At 40.4% G+C, this 24155-nt stretch overlaps 1 protein-coding gene across 3 annotated transcripts; it reads left to right on the top strand.

Annotated features, from left to right (window-relative positions):
- Positions 1 to 1586: 1586 nt before the first annotated feature.
- On the top strand, positions 1587 to 23937 carry mical1 (microtubule associated monooxygenase, calponin and LIM domain containing 1). 3 transcript variants are annotated; one of them, XM_062426767.1, is made up of 25 exons: positions 1587 to 1724; positions 2316 to 2398; positions 5286 to 5596; positions 6268 to 6475; positions 7088 to 7195; positions 7378 to 7473; positions 7665 to 7820; positions 8532 to 8632; positions 8896 to 9153; positions 10121 to 10236; positions 11131 to 11257; positions 11642 to 11723; positions 11967 to 12114; positions 12324 to 12514; positions 14277 to 14383; positions 14655 to 14717; positions 14864 to 15140; positions 16312 to 16382; positions 17498 to 18311; positions 18416 to 18558; positions 18647 to 18760; positions 19475 to 19568; positions 21132 to 21225; positions 21542 to 21615; positions 22542 to 23937. In XM_062426767.1, exons 3-25 carry the CDS (start codon positions 5339 to 5341, stop codon positions 22733 to 22735), a joined length of 3894 nt encoding a protein of 1297 aa, XP_062282751.1. In that variant the 5' UTR covers positions 1587 to 1724; positions 2316 to 2398; positions 5286 to 5338; the 3' UTR covers positions 22736 to 23937. The 3 variants fall into 3 exon arrangements, with proteins under 3 accessions (XP_062282751.1, XP_062282750.1, XP_062282752.1); XM_062426766.1 differs by lacking the exon at positions 2316 to 2398 and having other exon boundaries at positions 1594 to 1724; XM_062426768.1 differs by lacking the exons at positions 2316 to 2398; positions 19475 to 19568; positions 21132 to 21225; positions 21542 to 21615; positions 22542 to 23937 and adding an exon at positions 18860 to 18892 and having other exon boundaries at positions 1594 to 1724; positions 18647 to 18811.
- The last annotated feature ends 218 nt before the right edge of the window (positions 23938 to 24155 follow it).

Here is a 24155-nt window from a genome sequence, read left to right as displayed (position 1 = left end):
CTATAAAGTTAGATTTTCATCAGTTTTGTATTTTTCATATAGTATTGAAAAACTTCACTATATGGAAGATGAATAATTATGCACAGCTTTTTATCTTTAATTACCCCTTTAATTATACATACATCATATGTATATATACTTCTATATACAATATACTGATATACTGAAGTGCAGTAATGTAGTGGTGGAAAAGTGTACTTTTAAAAGAAGTACAAGTATAAAAATAAAAGTGCTCATCATGCCGTAGACTGGCTCCTCAAACACGTACACAGTATGTTGATGTTGTTGCTTGTCAATAAGGAGTTCATTTTAATTACTTTACATACTTTGGAATAGTGATTACATGTTTTGTATGTGAAACCTTAATGTGTAGAGTTACTATAGCTGTCTGATAAATGTAATGGAGTAAACCATAATATTTGCCTCTTAAATGTACAGAATGATCAACAAAATGTATAATGTATCCCATATAAGTACTTGTTCTGCAGTAAAATATCCTCTGTAACTCGTATAATATTATATATTATTAATAAATGTGGGATTGTTTATAGCCTACTGATGCACCGAAGTGTAATCAGCCTTTTACTGTTGTAGCTGGAAGAGGTGGAGCTGATTTAATTACTTTATCTTCAGTTAGGAAGTTCAGTCTGAAAAGAAACCACATGACAAATTTAGAGGGGAAACGCCTCTTTAGTGAAACTGCAAACTCATACATAGAAAGTACTTTTTGTAAGATACTTGAAAAAGTTAAATGACTCATTACATTTAAAGTAGCCTAGATATTGCCAGCATGATCTTTTGTCCAAACTGTTTGGGTGCACTTAATCCAATCGTTTTTTATCTTGAGTTTATTTTGGGGGTTCTTATCCAAGAAGAGTAGTGCTTCAAGAGGCGTGGCTGTGCTTTTCTAACTTAAGCCAGTTTGTTTCTTCTTTTTGTATAATCCATTCTACCATTGCACGTAGTTGTGCTGCCCAGAAATATAATTTTAAATTTGGGAGATTAAGGCCACCCTGCTTTATGGGATACATTAATTGTTTCAGTTTAATTCAAGGGTTTTTTCTTTTGCCAGATGAATGTAGAAATTAACTTATCTAGCATTCTGAATATTGATGTTGAGATCCAGATGGGAAGTGATTGAAAAAGGTACAGTAATCTAGGAAGGATGTTCATCCTGATTGTTTTAATTCTGCCGAACAAGGACAGTGGGACACTATTTTTTTAGGCTTAGAAATACTTTGATTTATACAAAGCAGCCTTATCTGCCAAAATGTTGTTTTGCTTTCTGCATCAGATTGTTTAAAAAAAACACAACTAGTAGCCTGTATGTTCACATGTGTAATGTTAAACAATATAACTAACTAATTTAAAAGTGCAATATAATATACTTATTATTATCATCATCATTACTATAATTACATATTTGGAGATGGAATATCCTAATTCACCTCTGACAGTAGCTGTGCCCTTGCTCTACACTGACACTAATAAAGCCCTGCTCAGGACTCATCATCAAATACCTACCCGCATGTCACGTGCGCTGATGCTCGCGCTGTGTTTGCTTTACCAGAAAGTCCCGGAAGAGGCTCCACTCGTGCTGCAAGGGCTCGAGGCGCAGGTGAGCGAGAGCGCGCTCTTCACCTGTAAACAAAGAGAAATAAAACAAAAACATGGATACAACATGCCAGTCTCCACTTCACGCTTCCAGGTGAACTACAGCGCAGGTAAATACAACTTTTTGACTCCACGCTGTTTATATTCGACTTGTAAGGAGATTTTTTCCCCCCTTTGTGTGCTTTCTTGTATTTCTCATTGCCGGGGAGACTAGCTGTGTTATTGTGTGAGCGACTTTTAAAGTGTGAATGCTTCCTGGAGACAGTCACTGCGTCTTGTCGCTATGTCTTGTTTACTTCCCCTGTAACATACATGAATAGATGCATTTTTAATGTATGATATGGCTCTGTGTAAAACCATATTGTTTGTATCTATCTCTCTCCCTCACTCTCTCTCTCTGTCTCTCTCTCGCAGTATTTGAGTGTGTCTTTCAAATCTGGCTGCTAGCACTTATTTGGTACCATGTTGTGACTGCAACCTGCTCTGGCACAGCAGATCACATTCACTGCCACACCTTCCTGTTCATTTATTGGCTTCCTATCATTGTAAGCTTTTAATAGTACCGGTCCAAACTGTGGATGTCTGTTGGAGCCAGATTAAGTCAGGAAATTACATCTCTCTTTCTATCTCCCCTCTCTCTCTCTCTCTGTTGTTTTTTTCTCTTTCTCTTTCTCTGTGTCCCTTTCCAAAAAACCTGCCAGGCTGGAGATCAGTGTTTTGATCCAACATCCTGATACACACAGCGTTGCCAGACACACTGCATGGAGCTTACACATGTAATAAGGTGGGTCAATCCAACCCTATCCACCAGCTCAGAGTAAAATCAGGTCAATTCTCTTTTAAAGCCTGCTTGCTCCTTGCCTCATCCCATCCATGAAGCATTCCTGCCAAAACTTGTGTCTTCCTTGGAATTGCTTAACTCCAGTCAGATGATGATGATGACTGTGTGTATTTGTGTGTGTGTATGTGTGAGTGAACTTTTGTCACACTGAGACTGACTGTACATGCAGCATGACCAGCCTAAAACTACATTTAGCAAAAGGTGATCTTAATCATGTGCTTTTTTTTTCTTGTTTATTTCAACATAACTTGCAAGCTCACATCTTTCAAGCTGGTTAAAAACAGAGATCATAGCACAGAATATAAATACAGCAACCTTTTTTGAGAATTAGATCAAAGTGGTAAGATGCTCTTCATAGTTATTTTTAGTTTTGACGAGCTGTCTTGTCTTCACAGGCCGCCTTATATTAGCTATCTTTTCTTTTCTTTTTTTGTCTGGTTGAAGACTGTCACCAATTGCAGCCTGTTAGGAAATTGCCCCTTGATGATGCAATCCTGATATAAAGATTAATTCAGGCCAAAGTAACAACGCTCTGGAGGTTTATTTGCTTGCCCTGTTTGTGTCCATGTTGCTGTTAATGAACACGTAAGCCACTTTTCAAACAGCAGACATGAGAAAAATGGGTAGAGCTGCATTCATCTTCCAGTTATTCTTTTTCTATTCATTGTTTTGATCAATAAAATATCAGAAAACAGTGAAAAATGTCAAAGGTGACATCATTAAATGTCTTATTTTGATCGACCAACAGCTCAGAACTTATTATATTCATTTACTCATCATGTTAGATAAAGAAAAGCAGCAAAACCCTCAAATTTGAGAACATGAAACCATCAACAATCAACTGATGATCTAAATAGTTAAATTGTCTGTCAGTTGACTGATGCAGATCTAAAAGTATAATTATTATATTAAACCTCAAGGATCTCAGGTCTTTACATGCCTCTGGATGCTTGTGAGAATCACTCAGTTGTAACAAAGGTGGATCATGTTCACCTGAGCTGAGCTGTTAAACCTTTTGTATTAAGGTCTTTATAGTTCACGTCTCCGTGGAGGTTTACCAAACACACACACACACCTCCCAGAATTGTTTGCCTTTGGATTAATTGACATTCGAAACCTGACCGAGGTATTTGAGCAGCAAAAGTGAAAGGCTATAAACAAGAAAGGAAGGAAAAGCTTCAACTGCTTGTCGTGTTTGTTTATGAAGTTGTCATCGTGATGTCGTCCTGCAGTGAATTGCAAAAGATCATCAGTGGTTTAAAAAAAAAAAAAAAAAAAAAATGTGAGGGAGTAAGGTTGATGTTAAATGCAGTTTCCATCTGGGCTTCACATGTTCTCACAGGCACAGCTATGCACACACACTTTGCAGCGGTGACTGTAATTATAGACTCTGCTTCTCAGGTGGAGAGCAGAGAGTGCAGAATTAGCAGCATGGGGGGGAAGCTGCTGTGAGGTTATCACCAGGAAGTGATGCATAAAGCGTTAGTTACAGGAAATGGCAGCTTATACAAATACTGTTGACACATGTTCCTGCATGTCATGATGCTGCTAGTAAAGTGTTAAACTGCGGTTGTTACATCAAACAGCCTTAAAACGCCACCTCTACTGTGTCAGTATGATAATGACTTAAAGGATTAGATGCCTGCAGTGCCACAAGTTTTTTGAAAATAACACCACCTAAAGTCAATGTTGACTATAGATTATGAGTCGTGAGAACATTGTTTATACCACACGTAACTTAATATGTCATTACTTGAGTTTAACGGTGCTGTGCTTGTGTCCATGGATGTTTTTAGACATTTTGTACAAAGTCTGATTGTTTTATCAACATTATCCCCCCAATACTGATTCAGATATCTTAAGTGATGTTTTCTGCCATTAATGACTGTCAATCCAGTACCAGTGCTGTAATTATTCCCAAATTCAAAATCTAATATCTTGCTGCATAATACTCATCAGCATTATTTTCATGTTAGGTCAAATCAGGCCGAAAAGGTTGGTAAGTTGGTGAGTTGGTGGCCCGCCTTGACTGAATGAATCAGTCACTGATGGTGGAAACCAGAGCTGACACGATTACATGATTGATAGAAAATGAATCAGCAACCTTTTAAATCAATTATTTGTTATTTTCTCAGTAAAAAAAGGTGGTCTACGTAGTTTTTCATGATAAACTGAATATATTTAGGTTTTATTTGATTGCTGGTAATTGCAGCTTAAGTGGAAAGCAGGATTAAATATGGGTCAGTCGGAGGTTGGGTCTCTAAATATTACACTATGTGGTTCTATATGCATTTACCATAATGTGATATTTACTCTCATTAATATTGTGATAGTAATTTCAGCTGCACCACCCAGTGTGAGGTTATATCAAACAGCTGTTGCCACCACCACCAGTTATTCCAGTCTAAACATGTGGAAAACTTTTTCTCACTACGTGTCTCTGCCACATATTTTCCATTAAACAGTTTGTACTCTCCTGAGTTTCGTCTGCTGAACCTAATGACTGACACACGTCCTGAGGCTGTGTGAGAATGACACAGCAGCTGTGGGCGGGTTGTTCACTGCATGTAAGCTGTAAAAAGAAAAAGATATCATGAACCGCAAAAACCACAGAGGAAGTTGGTAGTGACTCAGCTGACCAGGTGACAAAGACTATAATGAGGAAAACATGACTCCCTACAGCACAGTAGGAAGAAGACTTAGAAGACTAGAGCACCCTTTTAAATGCAAACATGTGCCAAAAAGACTTTGATCATTTACAATCCCCATAGCCCAGTATCCTCCAGACAAGAAGTTCTAAAACCCCACGTTATAACCTTCTCTTTCCCAGTTAACCAACGAACCCAGTGGCCAAAGGACCGGGTCCGCTCATCGGCCTCCGCTATGGCGAGCCAGGACCCTGGTAACCCTTCACATACTGCATTTGACCTCTTCGTCCAAGCCCAGACCTGCAAGGATGTGCAGCACCACTTTGCTGATCTCTGTAAGCAGCTGGATATCGATCCTAAGGATTTCAGGAGCTTCTACTCCAAGCTGAAGGAAAGATTGAACTACTGGAAGGCCAAAGCTCTGTGGACAAAGTTGGACAAAAGGGCGTCTCACCCAGATTACCAGCAAAGAAAAGCCTGCGCTAAAAACAAGGTACGAACATTTGATTCTCTGCTTTGTTTCCTGTGTTTTCAAAGGATACGTAAGGTTTTAACTCGTGGGTGTTGCCTTTTGTTTGTAGATTATTTGAGTTGACAATGTGTCATTTTATTACCAGTGATAGATGCTTCTTTGTAGACCACAGCCGCATTTAAACACTTGAGAAACACTTCCACCACAAGGTCCATTTATTTTTATCATTACAGCAGAAACAGTGTTGGTCCCTTCAGGCATGATTATGCAACTCAAAGACATCTTTCACTCTTCCCTCCATGCCTGTTTAATGTACCAATATGTCAGATTGCTTTCCCCCAGTTTAAAACAGTTTTGATTTTAACACAACTTAATTCAAACTTTCTGCAGAAACTATGGAGACTTTTCACCCCATTATTCCTCCTGTTTAAATATTGTGTTGTGTTTTTTTCTTATTATTTGGAAAGATAGTTAGATAAGAAGTTTCAGCCCCCCACAGCTCTAAAAATAGCTCTTGCAATTCAGCCCAAACAATCAGTCAAACTTCATGCAATCATTTTTAAACTCGTATCCATCACATGGCTCCATTTTGATGGCATAAAAAGACATTTTATATGATTTCAGCATCCTTTGATTTACATAAATGTCATGCATGCTGGCTGGTTTTCTAATTTCCTCCTTCTCCCACTCAGTGTCTCGTGTTGGGTGCCGGGCCATGTGGGCTGAGGACGGCCATCGAACTGTCCCTGCTGGGGGCTCAGGTTGTGGTGCTGGAGAAGAGAGAGTCTTTCTCCAGGAACAATGTTCTCCACCTGTGGCCCTACACCATCTGTGATCTCCGTGGACTCAACGCCAAAAAGTTCTACGGCAAATTCTGCACCGGCGCTCTGGATCACATCAGTGAGTGTTTGATTGATAAAGACAAATTTATTTACTACCATTTTTTTTCAATTATCAAGCAAAATCAGCTTTCAAATATGAGCAGAATTGAATATGTCCCTCATTCACTGATTCATTCACTGCTCCTTAAATAACAGACACTCAGTAGTGAGCACTTAATTGAGATTTCTGACACTTAATCATCATTATTTTGCATAATCACTGACAGCTGCAGAATCAAACAAGAGGAATTTTTCTCATCCATAATTGTATACATTGCGGAAGGTTGGGGGGGGGGGGGGGGAGCACTAAATAGTGCAAACATTTATACACTCAGGATAACAGCAGACAGTATAGAAGACATAACAGAAGAATCCCTCCTAGGTTGCTCTTCTGGTAAAGAAAGTTTTTGAGGCCTCTAATGATAGAACAGGTTGTAAAGACACTCAAGGCACGTTAATGATTTGTAATATTGGCCTATATAATGATCAAATTGACTTGAACTTTAGTTACAGTCCACGCTAACATCAACCGTCTGTTTGAATGACTGACTGCATATCACGTATCTTGGTTATCTTGGTTATCTTGGTCGAATCAACATTTCCACTGAAATATGAATGTGTGTGTTTGCAGGCATCCGGCAGCTGCAGTTGATTCTATTGAAAGTGTCACTTCTCCTCGGGGTGGAGGTGCACACCGGAGTGGAGTACCAGGGTTTGATCGAGCCCTCGGGAGAAAACGGTACCTGCGATTGCAAAACAACAACCACTCTTTGTTATGCTCAGTGTATCATCATTTGGATATTGTTTTTTTTTTTTGTATGAACCAACTGTATTTATGAACTGGCTGTATGTAAAAGAGGAGAGTTATATTAAAATCTGCTGAGGCACAGGGGAGATAAAAGTTTGATGTGTTTCTGACAGGATGGATGGCCAAGCTCCAGCCTGCGTCCCATCCTGCTTCAACCTTTCAGTTTGATGTTTTCATCTCGGCTGGAGGAGGCAGGTTTGTCCCTGATGGTGAGACAAAAACACACATGCACTCTTGCATGCATCACATATTTTCCAACTGTTGCAACAAAGGGCTCGTACAGGTTTTGCAAGTCTTGGGTGTTACACACACACAGTCACAAAACACAAACTTCCTCCAGCAGCCATATTCTACACATGAGCTTTTATCAACCCAGTTTCTTCTTTTTCCAAACTTTCAGGCTTCAAGCACAAGGAGCTGAGAGGGAAGCTGGCTATCGGCATCACAGCGAACTTTATCAATAGAAACACTGCCGCTGAGGCCCAAGTAGCAGAGATCAGCGGCGTGGCCCGCATCTACAATCAGAAGTTCTTCCATGATCTGCTCACTGAGACGGGTAATAATCCACGTCATGACATCTACAGCCATGTTGAGCCGGATGCAAAAGGATGTCTTAAACCCAAGTGAAGTAGCTGTCGCCTCTATTTCAGCATACTCTTTTAAAAAATTAAGTGAAGAAAAGAGGAAGTCAGTTGCTTCAGATTATCATATTTTATACCACGACTTAAGCAAGAACGCGTATAATGAAATGGAGTCAGGGAACCGTGACATTTCTAATAACAGCACCAGCGCCCTTCTTTTCATTTTATTGCACTTCCTGCTGAGCCACGACGAACGTATCCCTCAAGTCATGAAATGAATGTTCGCAGTCAGGTCGGGGTTCAGTGTGAAGTGTTAAAAAGAGGAGCAAAGCTGGTAATCTGTGTTCCAACCCTTAGTTAATTTCCTGTGACAGTGTGAAGAAACCCATCCTTCCTCTCTGACCTGCTCTGCACTCTCATTTCGAACAAACTTTACAGAAACTGTTTCAAGCCTGATCGCACCCATTTGAATAACTTTTTAATTCACTCTGAACTCCCCGTGTCCCCATCTACTCCCTCCAGTAAAACCAGTAGAGGAGCATAAGCAAATAAACTAATGACACAGGAGAATATCACATTAAAAGAATAAAAATGATGCATTTACTCTCAGCTTTCCTGATTCTCCCACACTGGTCTCTCTATATACAGCTTCCCACCATTCTCTCTCTCTCCATTTTCCCTTCCAGGTATTGATTTGGAGAATATTGTCTACTACAAAGATGACACCCACTACTTTGTCATGACTGCCAAAAAGAAGAGCCTGCTGAAGAAGGGGGTCATTAAAAAGGTGAGAACAACACATCCATTACCAAAGAGAACGTGTGATTCTTATTGGCACCAGCTGTATCTCTCACTAGTGAAGAAAAGAAACAAACCAGATGGATGAAACATGCAGGTGCTATGAGAAGAGATATACTGTCATTCATCTCATCTTCTCCTACAGCAATGGCCCTTTACACTAATGCAGCTAGCCAAGTATAAGATATGTCACTCCGCATCAGAAAAGATGCCATGACTCATCAGTTGTTATCTCTCACTCTGTCTCTGCAGGACTTCAGTGATGCAGAGGAACTGCTGGCCCCTGTGAACGTGGATCGCGAGGCTTTGAACCGCTACGCGCACGATGCCGCCAACTTCTCCACGGGAGGGCAATTGCCTGACCTCCAGTTCGCTCAGAACAGCGCCGGCAAGCAAGATGCGGCGATGTTTGACTTCACTTGCATGCAGCGTGCTGAGAATGCCTCACTGATCAGGGAGAGGCATGGGAAGAAGTTGTTGTTGGCTCTTGTAGGAGACTGTCTGGTGGAGGTAGGAAGCAACATTTTACAATATGTTTGGCACCGTTTTGCTACTTCTACTTCATTCATTTTCCAGTTTGGACACACTTTCTCATTTAAGCGAATGGGAAGGATTGTCTAAACATTAAACTGGTTCTGTAGGTGATGAAATTCTGTATATGGATCAGTGACAAATAATGGTCGGAAAGATGAGCAATTCAAATTATCTAAAATAGTTTTAAAAGCAGCATCAGGTTTGTTAAAATGTACATTTAGTTTTTTTGTTGGTTTTATGTAATTTGTAAGTAAGACTGAATGCTCCTGAAAATGTCAAATGGTGTAACCATAAAAGAATTATAAATATTAAATATGTTATCCACCCACAGTGTATTTAAGTGCACATATTCAAATAATTACTTCTTTTTTTTTTTTTTTTACTGAGATGGTTTTTTTTTTTTTTTGGAGTATTCATTTAAATTTTAAAGCATTTTGTCAATATTGAGCACAACATATCCTAAAAACAACCATTTTTTTCTAAATAATTTTTGACAAATTATGTAAAATTGTAGTGTTGAGTTGCAAAAATGAATTATATTTACTCCACATTTTAGTTCACATTTATTTTCCTGTATACTGGTTACACCAATTGGACACTGGGTTGCATCATGCCATTGACCCATATTCCTTTTGTAGAGTTTGTATGCAAAAAATCCCACAGTGAAATATTTCTTAGAGTGAGCATCTGCAGCAAAACTGCATAAAATGTGATGCTGCTGTGGCTCAGGAGGTAAAGCCACTAATCTTCCACTAATTGGGAGGTCAGCCATTCGATTCTTTAGGAAAGATACTGAACCCCAAATTGCTGCTTGCACCAGCTTGTTGTATAAAAGGGCTAGAAAGGTGCTTATATAAGTGCCGTCCATTTATCATGTGTTTGCTCCACTTACTGTTAATTATGACATTCATTTAATTTCAGTCTTATGCTCCGTTCTCTGCAGCCTTTCTGGCCTCTTGGTACGGGTATTGCCCGTGGGTTTCTGGCTTCTTTTGACGCAGCGTGGATGGTGAGGAGCTGGGGCTTGGGGGTCCAACCTCTCAAAGTCCTCGCTGAGCGGTGAGCCAACTTTATAAAAAATACCAAGTAGCACAAAGTGTACCCTCACATGTCCTATTCATATCATGAGAAACATTTTAAAGTTCATCATGTAGCTGCTTCCTTTTTCATATTTCCTGTGCCATATATATTTTTAAAACACCTGCACTAAATCAAAGAAGAGTGTTACTTTCCGTTTTTCTAGTTGTACATTGAAAAACACACGTTGGATTATTGAATTGTCTACTTTGAGAACTGAAGTGTTTAGAAAATAAATGGATGGCACTAATAGTATTAAAATGTTTATAATATTTATAATATTGGCTATCCCCTTTAGCAGCACCTTCCATCATGAGATAACTATAATGATGGATTGTTGTTTTGCTTGCATAGGTGTTATAAATTATTTAATTATGATTACTTGATGTGACAAGAATGAAACAATGAGCCTTGGAAAGAAAAAGTAATGCTTTACCCATAAAATAATGTGCCAGTTTTGAGCTGTACTATTAAAGATTTAAAGGAAAAGTTACTAAAAAGCCTCAGTTTGATTAAACTTGTGAATTATGTTGTGTCAAATGTGATTAGCCTATAAAGTAAAATAAAACCAGTCCAGATTCCATATTTATAATTTAATACCAGATAAACTGTTTTTTTTTTTTGCTTGTTACTGAAATTATTGTGAGCAGTTATTCTGCCCAGTAAATGAGTCATCTAGTGTGAAGTCAGAACGTATATGGTTGAGTGATCTCTAAACTCAGCCAATTACATCATCAGTCTTTCTGTATCAGTGTCACCTTTCCCTTTTTCTATTTCAGTGCATCTCTGTGTGTCTCTGAGCTTATTGATTTTTAGGCTGTGCTTGGCTTTAAATTACTCTGTTTTTTTTCTGCTTCTTCTTCAAAAAATACCCAGAGAAAGCATCTACCAGCATCTGTCCCAGACAACGCCAGAAAACACCAGCAAGAACTACGCCGCTTACAGCATTGACCCCAAAACTCGGTACTTAAGAGTCAACCTGTCCTCCATCCAGCCCAACCAGGTGAGAAACTAAAATCCTTTATTTACTCAACAGAGATTTCGTGAAGGTTATTCAAAGTAGTAGATTACAGTCTTAGACTAGACACACCTTCATAAAGGTAAAGCAGTGTTAACAAAGCAGACTTTCTGTTGTGATGCTAAGAAGATTAACACATGTGATCCATAGCTGTATTCTTTAGTATCTGTAAATAAAACTGCTAATATGTATCAGTTCCTGGTCTAGACAGTGATTTCCACTCAAAGTTATAGTGATTATTGGACCTTAGATGAACTTAAACAAGATTATTTCATGACTTATGTTCATATTTGATTAACTCTTTGAGATTCTGCCCTCTGAAGATTTTAAAGAACTAATCAATCTTTTTTTATTTATGACTTTATTTAGGTGCAGCACCTGTATGATGTTGACAAATCCATTCATTCATCGATCAAGAGGCTGAAGAACAGGTGGTCTCAAATGCGGCAAGGTGAGCTACTCCTCATCGTGCAGGCACCGTCTGTTCAGTGGTTATCCTGGTTAATGCTTAGCTGTGATGAGTGAAATAGGAAGCGCTTTGTGGCTAACATTGTGGCCGACATCATCATCACTTAAAAATACCAATTCACTCACACGCACACACACATATTTACACGTCAACAATGTTTGTTTTGTGAACCGCATTAATTCTGCAGGGCGTTGTCTGATTAACTCTCTGTGTTTGTCCTCCCAGATTCAGTCAGTGGTTATGAAGAGTTGTTGAAATGGTGCCAGAAACACACCGCGGGTTACGAGAACGTGAATGTAAAAGATTTAACCCAGTCCTGGAAGTCTGGGCTGGCCCTGTGCGCCCTGATCCACCACTTCAAACCTCAGCTCATGTGAGTCGATCCTTTTAGAAGTTGAAAACACCATAAATGAAATACTGTAGGATGTAGTGGCTTTAATGGTGTTGATTTGACCTGTTTTCTGAAGAAATTTGCACCAGGTATTCACATTTTACCTAATAAAATCCAGCTAGCTAATATGACTGTTTGTTTTTTTCACTGTATGAAGACTGGTGAGTGATCCTGCTTTATTTCCTCCACAGTGACATGACCTCCCTGGATGAGTCCAACGCTGTTCACAACAACCAGCAGGCCTTCAACATCCTGGAGAGGGAGTTGGGCATCCCGCCTGTCATGTCTGCCAACGACTTGGCAAACAGCAGCCAGATAGACAAGTTGTCGATGGTCCTCTATCTCACCCAGGTCCAAAAAGCCTTCACTGTGCCCGCGAAAGGTAAAAGTTTGGGTTGTGTATTATTTGCACAGGTAAAAAAAAAGGAAAGCAAAGCAAAATTGAATTGCTAAGAAGCATTTTGCTAAATACCACCACCATCTAGAGTGGTGTCCCTAATTCAAATAACATAAAAACAATAAGTATATTTAAAGCAGCTTCATGTATAAAACAGTGTAGCAGAGCTGCAAGCGATCAGTCATCAATTAATCTGCCACCAATAATCCAATCATTGTCAGTAATAAATTTAATATTTGCTGGGTTCAGCTCCTCAAATGTGATGATTTAAAGCTTTTTACTGAAATACCTGACAGCAAAAAGTCAATATAATTTGGCTGTTGGTTGGACTAAATAAGATAAAAGAAGATTTAAAGACAGAAATGTATAACTTTGTAGCTTTTTTTTTTTTTTGCTGTTTTCTTCAAAATTATATATTGATCAATCCTGAAAATAATCTGCAGATTAATTGATAATGAAATGTTGGTTGCAGCTACAGTAGTATGTTAATTTACTGTATATGAACTGTAAAAAAAAACCCAGCAAAACGTGAATATTATTTGGCTTTTGACTATTAATTGGACTGAATAAGATAAAAGAAGATTTAAAGACATAACATTTGACTTTTGGGAATATATAACAGCCTTTTTTTGCTATTTTCTGTAAAATTATAAATGGATTAATCCTGAAAATAATCTGCAGCCCTAGTAGTATGATAATTTCCAGTATGCTATGAAGAAAAGCATGCACTTTATGCTATTAGTATGTACTGTAGAATTGAATTGGGACACAAGAGGTTTCTATTAATTATGTAATTTGAATGGTGTGATATATTTCTGACGATGGCTATTATAGCCACAGAAGCATTAATCCTGCGTAACTGTTGCTCAGACACTGCACAGTATTAGCATCATCTTAAAAGGGTCAGGTGCTTTTTGTCCTTCCACTGAAATGTGTTCGGTGTTGATAAGCGATCAAACCAACGCTGTCTCTTTAAGACCATGTTACCCACAATTCACCGGGCTTAAGTGTTTAGTGCTGTGCTCAGAGCCAGCCTCTACTGGTGGTGCTGCTGCCCTGCACTAAAACCAGCCCAGCAGCAGCAGCAGCAGCAGCAGCAGACAGAGCGAGCAGTCACGGTGTAGAGCTGGCTTATCAGGGTCTGATGGGACTAGCGTCTCTTGAAGGGGATCTGCTATTCCTGCACTGAAGGAGGATTTTTCTCCTGGACGTTTGCAGCAGTAGCAGAGGTATTTTTTCCACAGTCTTTGGTGGCGTTAGGAAGGTAGTATGTGCAGGGTAAATATGACATTTGGAGGCAGTGAATAAGATGAAGTGGGTGTGATATACGCCGTCCGTGTCTGCGATGCTGTGCCGCTCTGCTTGGGATCCGCTGACTGATGTGCAGGCAGGAGGGAGCTGTCATGCTCCTGTAACCTTATCTGAATGATGGAAGATGAAAGGGGGGGGGGAGTGGTAGTCAGAGCTGGAGCTGAAGAGTTTTTAGATGGATTGACAAGTTAAATTCAGCTGCTGCCACTTTGATGCTAGAGAAAATACAAGCAAGACGGATTATTGTACATTTCTGACAGATTATTGGAGACACCTTGAAGTGGTTCAATGAGAATATTTTACACTTAAGCAGCTGTATGTAAGTAGGCCAACATCCAAGTGTTTTTAGGTATGCTGTTAAGTGTAATGCAAAGATGAACTGAATATGATGTGTGTGACATTTTCCTCTCTTTTCCTCTCTGTTGGTTGGCTACAGAACCTGCAGGCTTCCTGCCATCATCCAAGCCTCTGACTCTCTCCCAGACACAGTCGGCTGTCTTTTTCCTGAACAAGCTGAAGCACAACTCTCTGCAAAGACGCAAGGTACGCCCACTGGGACTCCAGCTCACTGTTTACACAGCACGGAGAAATGTTTGATAAAGATATTTTGAAACACGCTGGCTCGTTGGCCGGAGTTCACGTCTGGGCCTTCAATCTGTGTTCTTGAGCCGTCTGTGACTCACATGTCTGTTTAGTGGCAATATCAGGCAGCTGTTTCTAGTTAATCATAATAAATGTCCTGATCCTGTTTTGTGAATGTTCTCCACGTAATCAGGTCATGATAAGTCAACAGTTTTCATTATTTTCTCTGCAGGAAAAGCTGGCATCTGAGAAACAAGCAAGAGAAAAAGAGACAAGCATGGGAGATGAGGACAGTGTGAGTTGTGATCAGATTGAACTTTTGGAGCTGAATCTGCACTAATTCCTGATGACTCTTCAGCACAGATCTATGAAACCACATTTTGCCAATGCTGCTTTTTTTGCTGCTGAGCTTAACTCAGCTTTCTGACCTTTTTCTTTCAGACGGTGGCGTCCCCTTTACCCGCTGAGCTCAACCCTTCTCCTGCTCCGGAGCCTCAGCCTCAGTCTGAGCCCGAGCCTGAACCTGAACCTGAGGCTGAACCTGAGCCTGTGTCAACGTTGATGACGAACAGTGAGGAGTGTTACTTCTGCGATAAGAGGGTCTACGTGCTGGAGCGAATAAGCGCTGAGGGCAAGTTCTTCCATCGTAGCTGCTTCACCTGCCATGAATGCGGTATCACGCTCAGACTGGGAGGATACACCTTTGACGAGACCACAGGTGAGCACCGACTGTCGCTCTGCTTTGACAATTTTAGTCAAATGCAAAGGACAGTCTCCACTTTATTATATGACAGAGTTTTGTAAGTAATGTCCATGTTGGTAATTAGTTGTCCTTTTTTAGAAACATCTTTGCTTGTCTAGTGGTCCTCGATGGAAGCTCTTATGTTAACCACTTCTGGTTTCAAAAGCTTTCCCACCTGTGGTACACTGGAAACCGCTTATAGTGATCACATGTGTCCAAGTCAAATTGATCACTATAAGCGGATGATTATTATAACTTCAGTTCTCATGCAGATTGCCATCAAATTGACATTTTTTGTATTTCTTACATGAATATAAAGTAATGGATTTTATTGACTGTTTCAAAATTCAGTCAGCTGTTTCAAACGATGCTGCATCGCTGCTGCTGCTGCAGTTTTGCTGCTGCATCTCGTTGGCTCGTTTTTTGGCAGTTTTGTCATAAGCTTAAAGGAGACTATGTCATTGAGAGAAAATGATTCTTTTATTCCTCCGTCATGATTTCAATGTGCATCAGCCTCACGCCACTAAGTATATATCATGTGTGTAAAAAAAGAAATACAATAGCTACAGTTAAGTTTTTTTTCCCAAAAAAAGTTGTTATATAAGATCATGCCAAACTAGTTGATATGGTGTTTTATTGAGAATTTAGTGTTTTTAAGCATGTTTAATTATTTGGTACAAAGTTTTTATGGTTACACCACTTAGAGATTTTTGCCATAATCCTCTAATATATTCTCTCAAAATGGATTCAAAGCAGAAATTTGATGCTGGGTCCACAAAAAAAGAATTTTTACAAGTTATTCATACATTTATTTTCACATTTTAACCCCTTTAAATTTGACTAAATCACATGGACATTATAGTGATTATATCACTGTAACCATGATCACTATAAGTGGTTTTCATTGTATATGTTCTCTCAAAGTCAGGAAATGATTTTGCTACAATAAGTGAAGTACCATTTATTTATTCATTTCTGTAATTAATAATTTGCAATGAGACCCTTTTTTAAAAAGGTTTTCCATTTCGACTGTGAGATTAATAATTTAAGAGAACAGCAGTGTTTTTCTTTTTCAGCGCGTCGCCCATTCATTTGTTTCTGACTTTTCAACTCCTTTTACTGTTTTCATGTGTGATGTCTCCTTTAGGGAGGTTTTACTGTGAGCTGCACTCTGAGGAAATGGAGCTGGATAACGGGGCGGAAATCACTTATTGTGAGGTAGGTCACTGAGGAGAACAGATGTAAAGCATTCTGATGTTTGCTGCTGCTGAGTTCAGACTGCATGTTGAATCCCTGTGATTATAGTGCTTGTGTTACACAATCTTCTGTTACATGATATGTCTTCCGTCTGTTGTCTGGTTCGATGTCGTCAGCCTGCAGAGCTGACTTATTCTCAGGAGTTAAAGCCCAGAGTAGCAGCTTATAGTCGGTGCCATCTTTTCCATTTGGAGTCAGGATCTTCCAAATGAGGAGCGTGGGGTGTTTCCTGTTACACTGTGGAAGCACGACTCCCTACCTCAGACCAAAGCTAACACTAGCTTAATGAGAACACTGAGCTAACGTTAGCTACTTCAGCTAAATCTTGCTAACAGGGCAGATATCATAATCAAGTAACATTAAATTTACTGAAATATTGTGATGATAGTCCAGCTCAATGTGAGAGCTGGAGCCAGGGAGAGCAGCAGACAAGCCAACTGTCAATCAACGCCCACATGGCAGACATCAAAGCTGCTAAAAGTCTTTGAATCTTATTACTAATAATTTCAAAAATTATCACAAGCTCACTTATTAGATGGATTTAGCGATTGAGACCATAACGACTCATTGAAAAAATGATTTGACTTAGTTTTTCTAGAGATTATTTGGTGCTATTTGAGTGGGAATCAAATGGAGCTAGCAGCCATTGGTGACATTGCACTTTTGCTCTCTACTTCCACGTTGGCTGCATCCTCAAACCGTGATATTTGCCACTTTATTGGAGTTGAAAACTGCAAGTTTGGAAATGAAAAAAATCTGGGGTTGTGTAATTAAAAAGAAGTGAGATTACCAGACCTCTGTAGCCCGCTCCTCACCTCTGCTTGAGTCTAGTAGCTCGATGCTATATGAGTTACTATTAGCATAACACACCCACACACCCAAATGTGTACAGTTGAGTGGAGCAAGTTTAATTGCATTGTGGGTAATGTGTGGAATAAAGTCTCTTTTTTCTGCTGCAGTGATTTTATTCTTTTTTAATGTCCATCATGAGTCTGACAGTGTTATAAAAGTGCGTAATCTGTGCAGAACTGAAAATGACTGAAAGGCTTTTTTTTTCACGCCGTTTCTCTATTTAGGACGACAACGAAAACCACGAGGGGGCAGACGGGCTTTCCAGTGATGATTACACACCATCTCCATCAGATGAGGAGTTTGAGCACACACTGGACTGTGGTCCCTCTGCACACACAGAGTCACATAAACCTACTGAACAGGACCAGCATATACTTGAATCCAAAGAGGAGTCCCAAGAGCCGCATACATTAGAAACTTCCACAAATCCTGAGTCTAAAATTGAGGTATCAGCTCCCACTGAAGAGGAGACAGAGGAACGTCCTGCGGTACCCTTCCCCGTCCCTAAGCCTCGCCTCTCTCGGCAGACCTCACCAAGCCCTCAGTCCTCTCCTCCAGTAGCAAAACCTCGCACAATCCACCATTTGACCCCCTCGACTCCTGAAAAACATCTGTCTCCAAAACCAACAGAGAAGAGCTCCAAGGCGGTGCCAGACTCTCGTCCTAAACAAACTCTGCGAAAGCTTCAGCTAAGCGTTGAAGAGAAAAGCCAGCTGATGAACCTACAGAGCCTCAGCGTAGACTCTGACTCAGAGACCCCCGGGGGATCCTCATCCTGCTCCTCTTCCTCTGTAACAGCAGGAGGTCCAAGCCCTCCTAAGCCAGAGGGCCCAGATGGTCAAGAAGAAGAGGGCTACTGGAGCGGAAGCACCGCTAGTCACATGCGGGAGAGGAGGAATCGCCGCTGCTTCAGGAGGAAAGAGATGCCAAGCGGGCAGTCCAGAGTACGATCCAAGTTCTCCCCCTGGAACCTGTCTTCCCCGAGGATCAGCAGAGACACTCGGCTCAGCGTCCACGTTAATCATCCAGGAAGAGTTGGTGAGTGAAGGACTCCTCTCTTCAATCTTGACTAAAGAAAGAAGAAAGGAACATTCATTTTAACACTTGTTCAAACATCTTTTCTTGCATTTTTTTACCCACAGAAACAACATTTAGACATGTCCACAATACCTCAGAAGAGGGTGTCGATGGAGATGACGACGATGACGAAGACGATGATGAAGACGACGATGACGATGACGACGACATGTTTGCACAATATGACTTTGAATTATTTGATGACAAAGTAAGGAGGGAACTGGAGCTGATATTTAAAATGTACATGGTAGTGAGCTGCTGTATTTACACTCATGATAACAAAACGTCGCCTGTAGTTTCAGACAGTGCCGTCAAACCCGATCGAGGCTGAGAAGTTGGAGTTGAAGAAGATGAAGACCCTGGAGCGACGAGCCAAGATGAGCGAATTACAGCGGTTGCGTAAAGCCCAGGTCAGTGTCTTTCTCTGTGTTATAAAACAGCTCATCCGTGTTTCTGTTTGTGTCTTCTTCAGCTTCACCTCACGACGCAGTAACTTTAATAACAACGAGGTCTTCTGAATATCTGTTGTATGTTAAAGCTATAATCCTTAAAATGTAGTCACTGGTGCATCAGGCGAAGAGCTGTTTAACACTACAGGTTTACAGCTACTATTGTTAGATACAAAATGTCAGGAATGCAACAGAAAAGCAGCTGGTTAATTTGTGAACAGCCAAACAAATATTTAATAAAGTCAGTCAATAATTGGCATTTTTCCATCAGGCTGGGAGCAACCATGACCTGATTACACAGCAGTCAAAATAAAAAGAGTTGATTGTCCTCGGAAAGTCTTGCTGAAGAGTTTGAGGCATGCAGCTTGTCGCCCGCAGCTCATAATCTAACAGCTCCGTCTGATCCGTCTTGTTCCATTACTCCTTGTGATATTTAAAACTGATCTGCTGTCAAAAACTTCCCCAAATGACCTCATCTTTCCTGAGTGGCAACGACAAGCTCTGCCTCTAACAATGAAAAAATATTATATAGAAACATAATCACAGAATGTAAAGGCATTAAATGGCTGTCACAGAAAACATGGCACTCAAAGTGGAGGTTTGATTTCATTGAAAATGTTTCTCATAATTTGCTTGAGTACCTTTCTTGCTCTCACTTGTTTTTGTGGTCCACAGTCCATCCAGAGGAGGCTGGAGGAGATTGAGGTGACATTCAAGGACTTAGAGGATAAAGGTGTTGTGCTTGAACGAACTCTGCGAGGGGAAGCTGGTAAGCACTTTTTTGGTTGTTATACTAAAGTATGATTGCTTTCAATTTTTACACAAAAAAAAAATGCCATCACTTTTAACCTTTGTGTCGTCCTAACGGGTCAAACTGACCCCGTCTGTTTTGACTGATCCTTCCTTCCTCCTTTCCTTCCTTCCATCTGTCCTTCCTTCCGTCTGTCCTTCCTCCTTTCCTTCCTTCCTCCCTCCTTTCCTTCCTCCTTTCCTTCCTTCTTCCTCCCTCCCTCCCCCTTCCTTCTTTCCTCCCTCCTTCATTCCTTCCTTTCCTTCCTCTCTTCCTTATTTTCTTTCCTTTCCTCCCTTCTTTCCTTCCTTCCTTCCTTCTGTCCTTCCTCCCTTCTTTACTTCCTTCTTCCTTCCTCCCTTCCTTCGTCCCTCCCTCCTTTCCTTCCTTCTTCCTTCCTTCCTCCCTCCTGTCCTTCATCCTTCCTTCTTTCCTCCCTTCTTTCCTTCTTCCTCCCTTCCTTCTTTCCTTTCCTTCCTTCTTGCTTCCTTCCTCCCTCCTGTCCTTCGTCCGTCCTTCCTTCCTTCCTTCCTTCCTTCCTCCCTCCTTTCCTCCCTTTCTTCCTTCCTTCTTCCTCCCTTCCTTCTTTCCTTTCCTTTCCTCCCTTCCTTCCTCCCTCCTTTCCTTCCTTCTTCCTTCCTTCCTCCCTCCTTTCCTTCTTCCTTCCTTCCTCCCTCCCTTCCTTCTGTCTTCCTCCCTCCCTTCCTTCCTTCTTCCTTGACTCGAGGACAACAGGAGGGTTAAAGGAGCAAAACATTTTCAAAGGGGGAATTCAATCTTAGATGTTGAAGTCAGTTTGCAGGTCTTGAGGAGAACTATTGCACGAAGAAGAAGAAAATGTAAAAATGGCTTCTTAAGCAGCTGTTTGGAGCTGTTGCCCAAATAAATGTTTCACTTAAGTCCTTGTTGGTTGAAGAACATGTGCTTCATCTGCACTGATTTTAGTCGGACAATGTAATAGTAGCTTAATAAGTGGACTCTTTTAAAACTGCTGTCCACACAGATTTTACATCCTTATGTGACCAAAAGCTGGGTCCCACTGGAAGAGGATGCTGACTACAGTTGTTTACATTAACTTAGGTCTTCTGTTGACAAAAGAGAAAGTTTCTCAGAAACAAATAAGGCGTTCAGTGCAAATTAAACCCCTGACTCCTGAGCGGCTGCTAGGCAAAACTAATAAACAAATAAAACTGTATTTTTCAATAACAAATGAACAGCGGATGTACTGTACTGTACAAGTCGGCTTTGTGATCACATAAATAGTAAATCCATTTATGTTAATGGCATTAAAATAGTTATGTGTTTTGTAAGTTGAATCCATAAGAACAGAGCAGCCTCCAGGAATCCTACAGATGTTAGTAGTTAGTATTTAATCTCCTTTAAGACATTCAATCACATGGATGTTGTGTCACACTCACATGTAACTCTTGTTCCACAACACTCTATCTATCATTTCCATACAAACCCCTTCTTCCTCTTTTTCTTTTTTTTTAACCTACCATTGCACACATCTTTCCAACCACTGTATTTTTCCACTTGCAGGCAGCGGCGGTTCTCCTGAAATGATCGAGCAGTGGATCCAGCTCGTCCACGAGAAAAACACGCTGGTTTCCGAGGAGTCTGACCTCATGGTGGCGTAAGTGTGCACCTGTTTTTGTCGCCTTTTGCTCATAAAGTCAAACAGTGATACACAGTCCAGGTCTGTGAAGTCACACTGGGAGTACAACACAGCTTTTGTGCAGAGTGGAAGTGACAGCGTAGCCACAGGGTCCAAAAGCTGCAGGCTTCCAGCTGCAAACACTGTAGTTACTGTTCGGTCTCACCGTGCTAGCAACCAATCTTCTTGACAGTCGGACTCTATGTGTCATGTGACCAAAGGGTGACCTTCTGTTATGGCAGGATGTAACGCTGACATGAGTCAACTGAGGTTTGTTTTTGTTTTTCTTCTTCAGGTCTCGACAGCTGGAACTTGAAGACAAGCAGAGCATGTTGGAGATGGAGCTCAGGAAATACATGGAGCTGAATGGTGTGTGAAAGTATCTTGAAGAGTGTTATTGATTATTGATTTTGATGCAGTTAGATGAGAGCTACACATCAAGTACCAGTTGCGTTATCCAAGGTTATCTCCTATCTATCATCGTGTTGAGAGCATAAGTGCTTTGCTTTCTCTGTTTCCGCCATTGTGGCTGTTAAATCGATCCTGAATATAATCAGTGCATTCTGTTATATACTGTGTTTCCCTGAATATATACAATACCAGTCAAAAGTTTGGACACACTTTCCCATTCACTTCAATGAGAAAGTGTCCAAACTTTTGATTGGTAATGTAAGTCAATACATTTTAATGAAAATCTGTTGAATAAGTGAGAGTTTGAGGACTAGGAAATTCTTCATTCCCAACATCAGATACTCTTTTTTTTTTTTTTTTAAATGGAAATAGTATAGGTATAACACCAGTTCCTATTGAGAGTGTTGCATTATTAATTGTTTGTAACCTTACTGTAATGTTGCTAGACTACATTTTTTTAAGTCTGTTTATGGTATTATAGAGTAATTCATCCCTAAAATGCTTAAGAGTCCCAGTTTAACCCAAAGGAGTTTCTGATGTCATTTATAAGGGATCTTTCTGCCATGGAGGGAATAAACCCCCGACTGTTAAAAACAAGTATCTCTAGGAGACCTTCCCAACAGGACAAGTCTAAATATGCTTTGTTTTTTGTTTTTTTAAGTATCCCAAAAAAGGTGTTGGAAAAGACAGATTATCTTATAATCAGGATCCCTAATCATCTTATATTTGGGGTTAATATGTTTTTCTGAAGTGAGACCTCCCACTGAGAGAAGAGGTGGGACCTTCATGTATCCTAATAGCGTCCTTTATGTGTCTCTTGTATTGTATTAGTAGGTCATTTTCACTACTAAATGTGTATTTGTGTTGTTTTATTTTTCTGGCAGACAAGACATCCGAACAGCAAGTCGAAGAAGATCGGGTCCTCCAACAGATGATCGAGGTGGTGGACATGAGGGACTCGCTGGTGTCGTTCCTGGAAGAGAAGAGGCTGAAGGAGATAACCGAGGAGCAAGAGGTCTTCTCCATCATGGAGGCTAAACGGCACTCGAAGCCAGGATCTCAGGTTCTCTGGGAGTAAGGCTTTGGCTCGCACACGCACACTCAACACGGACCTGTACTGTAGATGCTCTTAAATCTACTGGATGTGAGACTTGCCGCTTTCAGACTTGGAACCTGAAACGTAACTTTTTTTTGCAAAGCCAAAGATGATAATACTGCGTTGTTGCGGAGGATAACCCACCAGGAGCCGTCCCTCAGTGATTAGGTTAAAGAGTTCAAGCTTATGGAGCAGAGGCTGGATGAAAAGCTGTTGCAATCCGCCCCCCTAGAGGGAGACATAAGCCTGTTCTGTGGCTTTGAGTTGATGAGTCCGGTTAAACCCTTCCTGCTGCGATGGTTGGGTCACAACAACAAACCACATGTGGAAAAAGGACCCCTACCGTCTGCTGCACTATTGAATAACCACTGTACAGCAGATAATCATTACCCAGCGAGGGACCTGGCCCGGTTTTGTGTCATAAACATGTGACTCGAGTGCAAAGCCAAGACTATAAGCAGCATAAAATTACAGCGGTGAGAAACCTGCAGTAGTCGGCTCTGAAGCCTTAGAGGTAGATCTAGGTTCGAAAACATGTTTTTTGAAAATAGCTTGATGTTCATGTTGATTTTACTTGTGTCATCATGAATAAGTGCTACAGTACACACAGATATATTACACATATCATAATTCTATGTTTGCTATTTGTATAAAAAATTATAATATCTAGAAATACGATGATGAAAGAAAAAAACTAAGAGGTAGTTAAAATATTAACATTATTCAATTCCGTTATTTGTGATTTAATGAATTCTGATAAATTTGAATTATCATTTCATTTATGAATGTTATAAATTTCGTAGCACTTCCTGCTGTTCACCATGTCGTTTTCTGATAGCATGTTGAATAGTTAATCTCAGGGGTTGACTGTTCAGTCCTCTTGGATCCAAGTTTTCACCGATGGCCTTCAACAGTCGGCTTGCGCTTCAAGCGGTGGTGTATTATATGACCTCACGGGAGAAAAAAAAAAAGATTAAATGGACTGGTTAATCTATTTATAAACGCCATCATTTATCATTTGCAGGTGATCCTCTTCACGTGTTGGCTGAGTATCCAAGTATCAAGACAAAGACTGGTTGTTGTTTGTGAAAAGGAGCCTTATATATATATTCATTGTTCTACTGCCATTTTGTGCCACCCGGACAGCACTTCACTGTATATCAAATAAAGATCATGCACTTTGATGCTTGATTTTTCATGTTTTGGTGTAGCTACGGTAATGCATGCTCAGTCTTCACGGGTATTTCTGTGGTAGTGGACATATTGCCATTAATCATGTACTGTAGTTACATGATGGGTTAGGCTGCCGCTGCTGCTATTCTATCATCAAACCTCTAGGGGGCACACTTGTCCTTTTAGATTGCCTCTAACTATGAGACAGACACACTGGAGATATAACTAG

This window comes from Scomber scombrus, chromosome 10 (genome assembly GCF_963691925.1).
Source record: "Scomber scombrus chromosome 10, fScoSco1.1, whole genome shotgun sequence".
NCBI lineage: Eukaryota > Metazoa > Chordata > Actinopteri > Scombriformes > Scombridae > Scomber > Scomber scombrus.
This window is presented reverse-complemented; position numbering and strand designations above follow the sequence as displayed.

Coding starts and splice junctions, on each gene's coding strand:
- mical1 (XM_062426766.1), top strand. CDS start 1,682: ATGCCAGTCTCCACTTCACGCTTCCAGGTGAACTACAGCGCAG. Junction 8,633..8,895: donor AGAAGGGGGTCATTAAAAAG/GTGAGAACAACA, acceptor CTGTCTCTGCAG/GACTTCAGTGATGCAGAGGA. Junction 11,724..11,966: donor GTGGTCTCAAATGCGGCAAG/GTGAGCTACTCC, acceptor TTGTCCTCCCAG/ATTCAGTCAGTGGTTATGAA.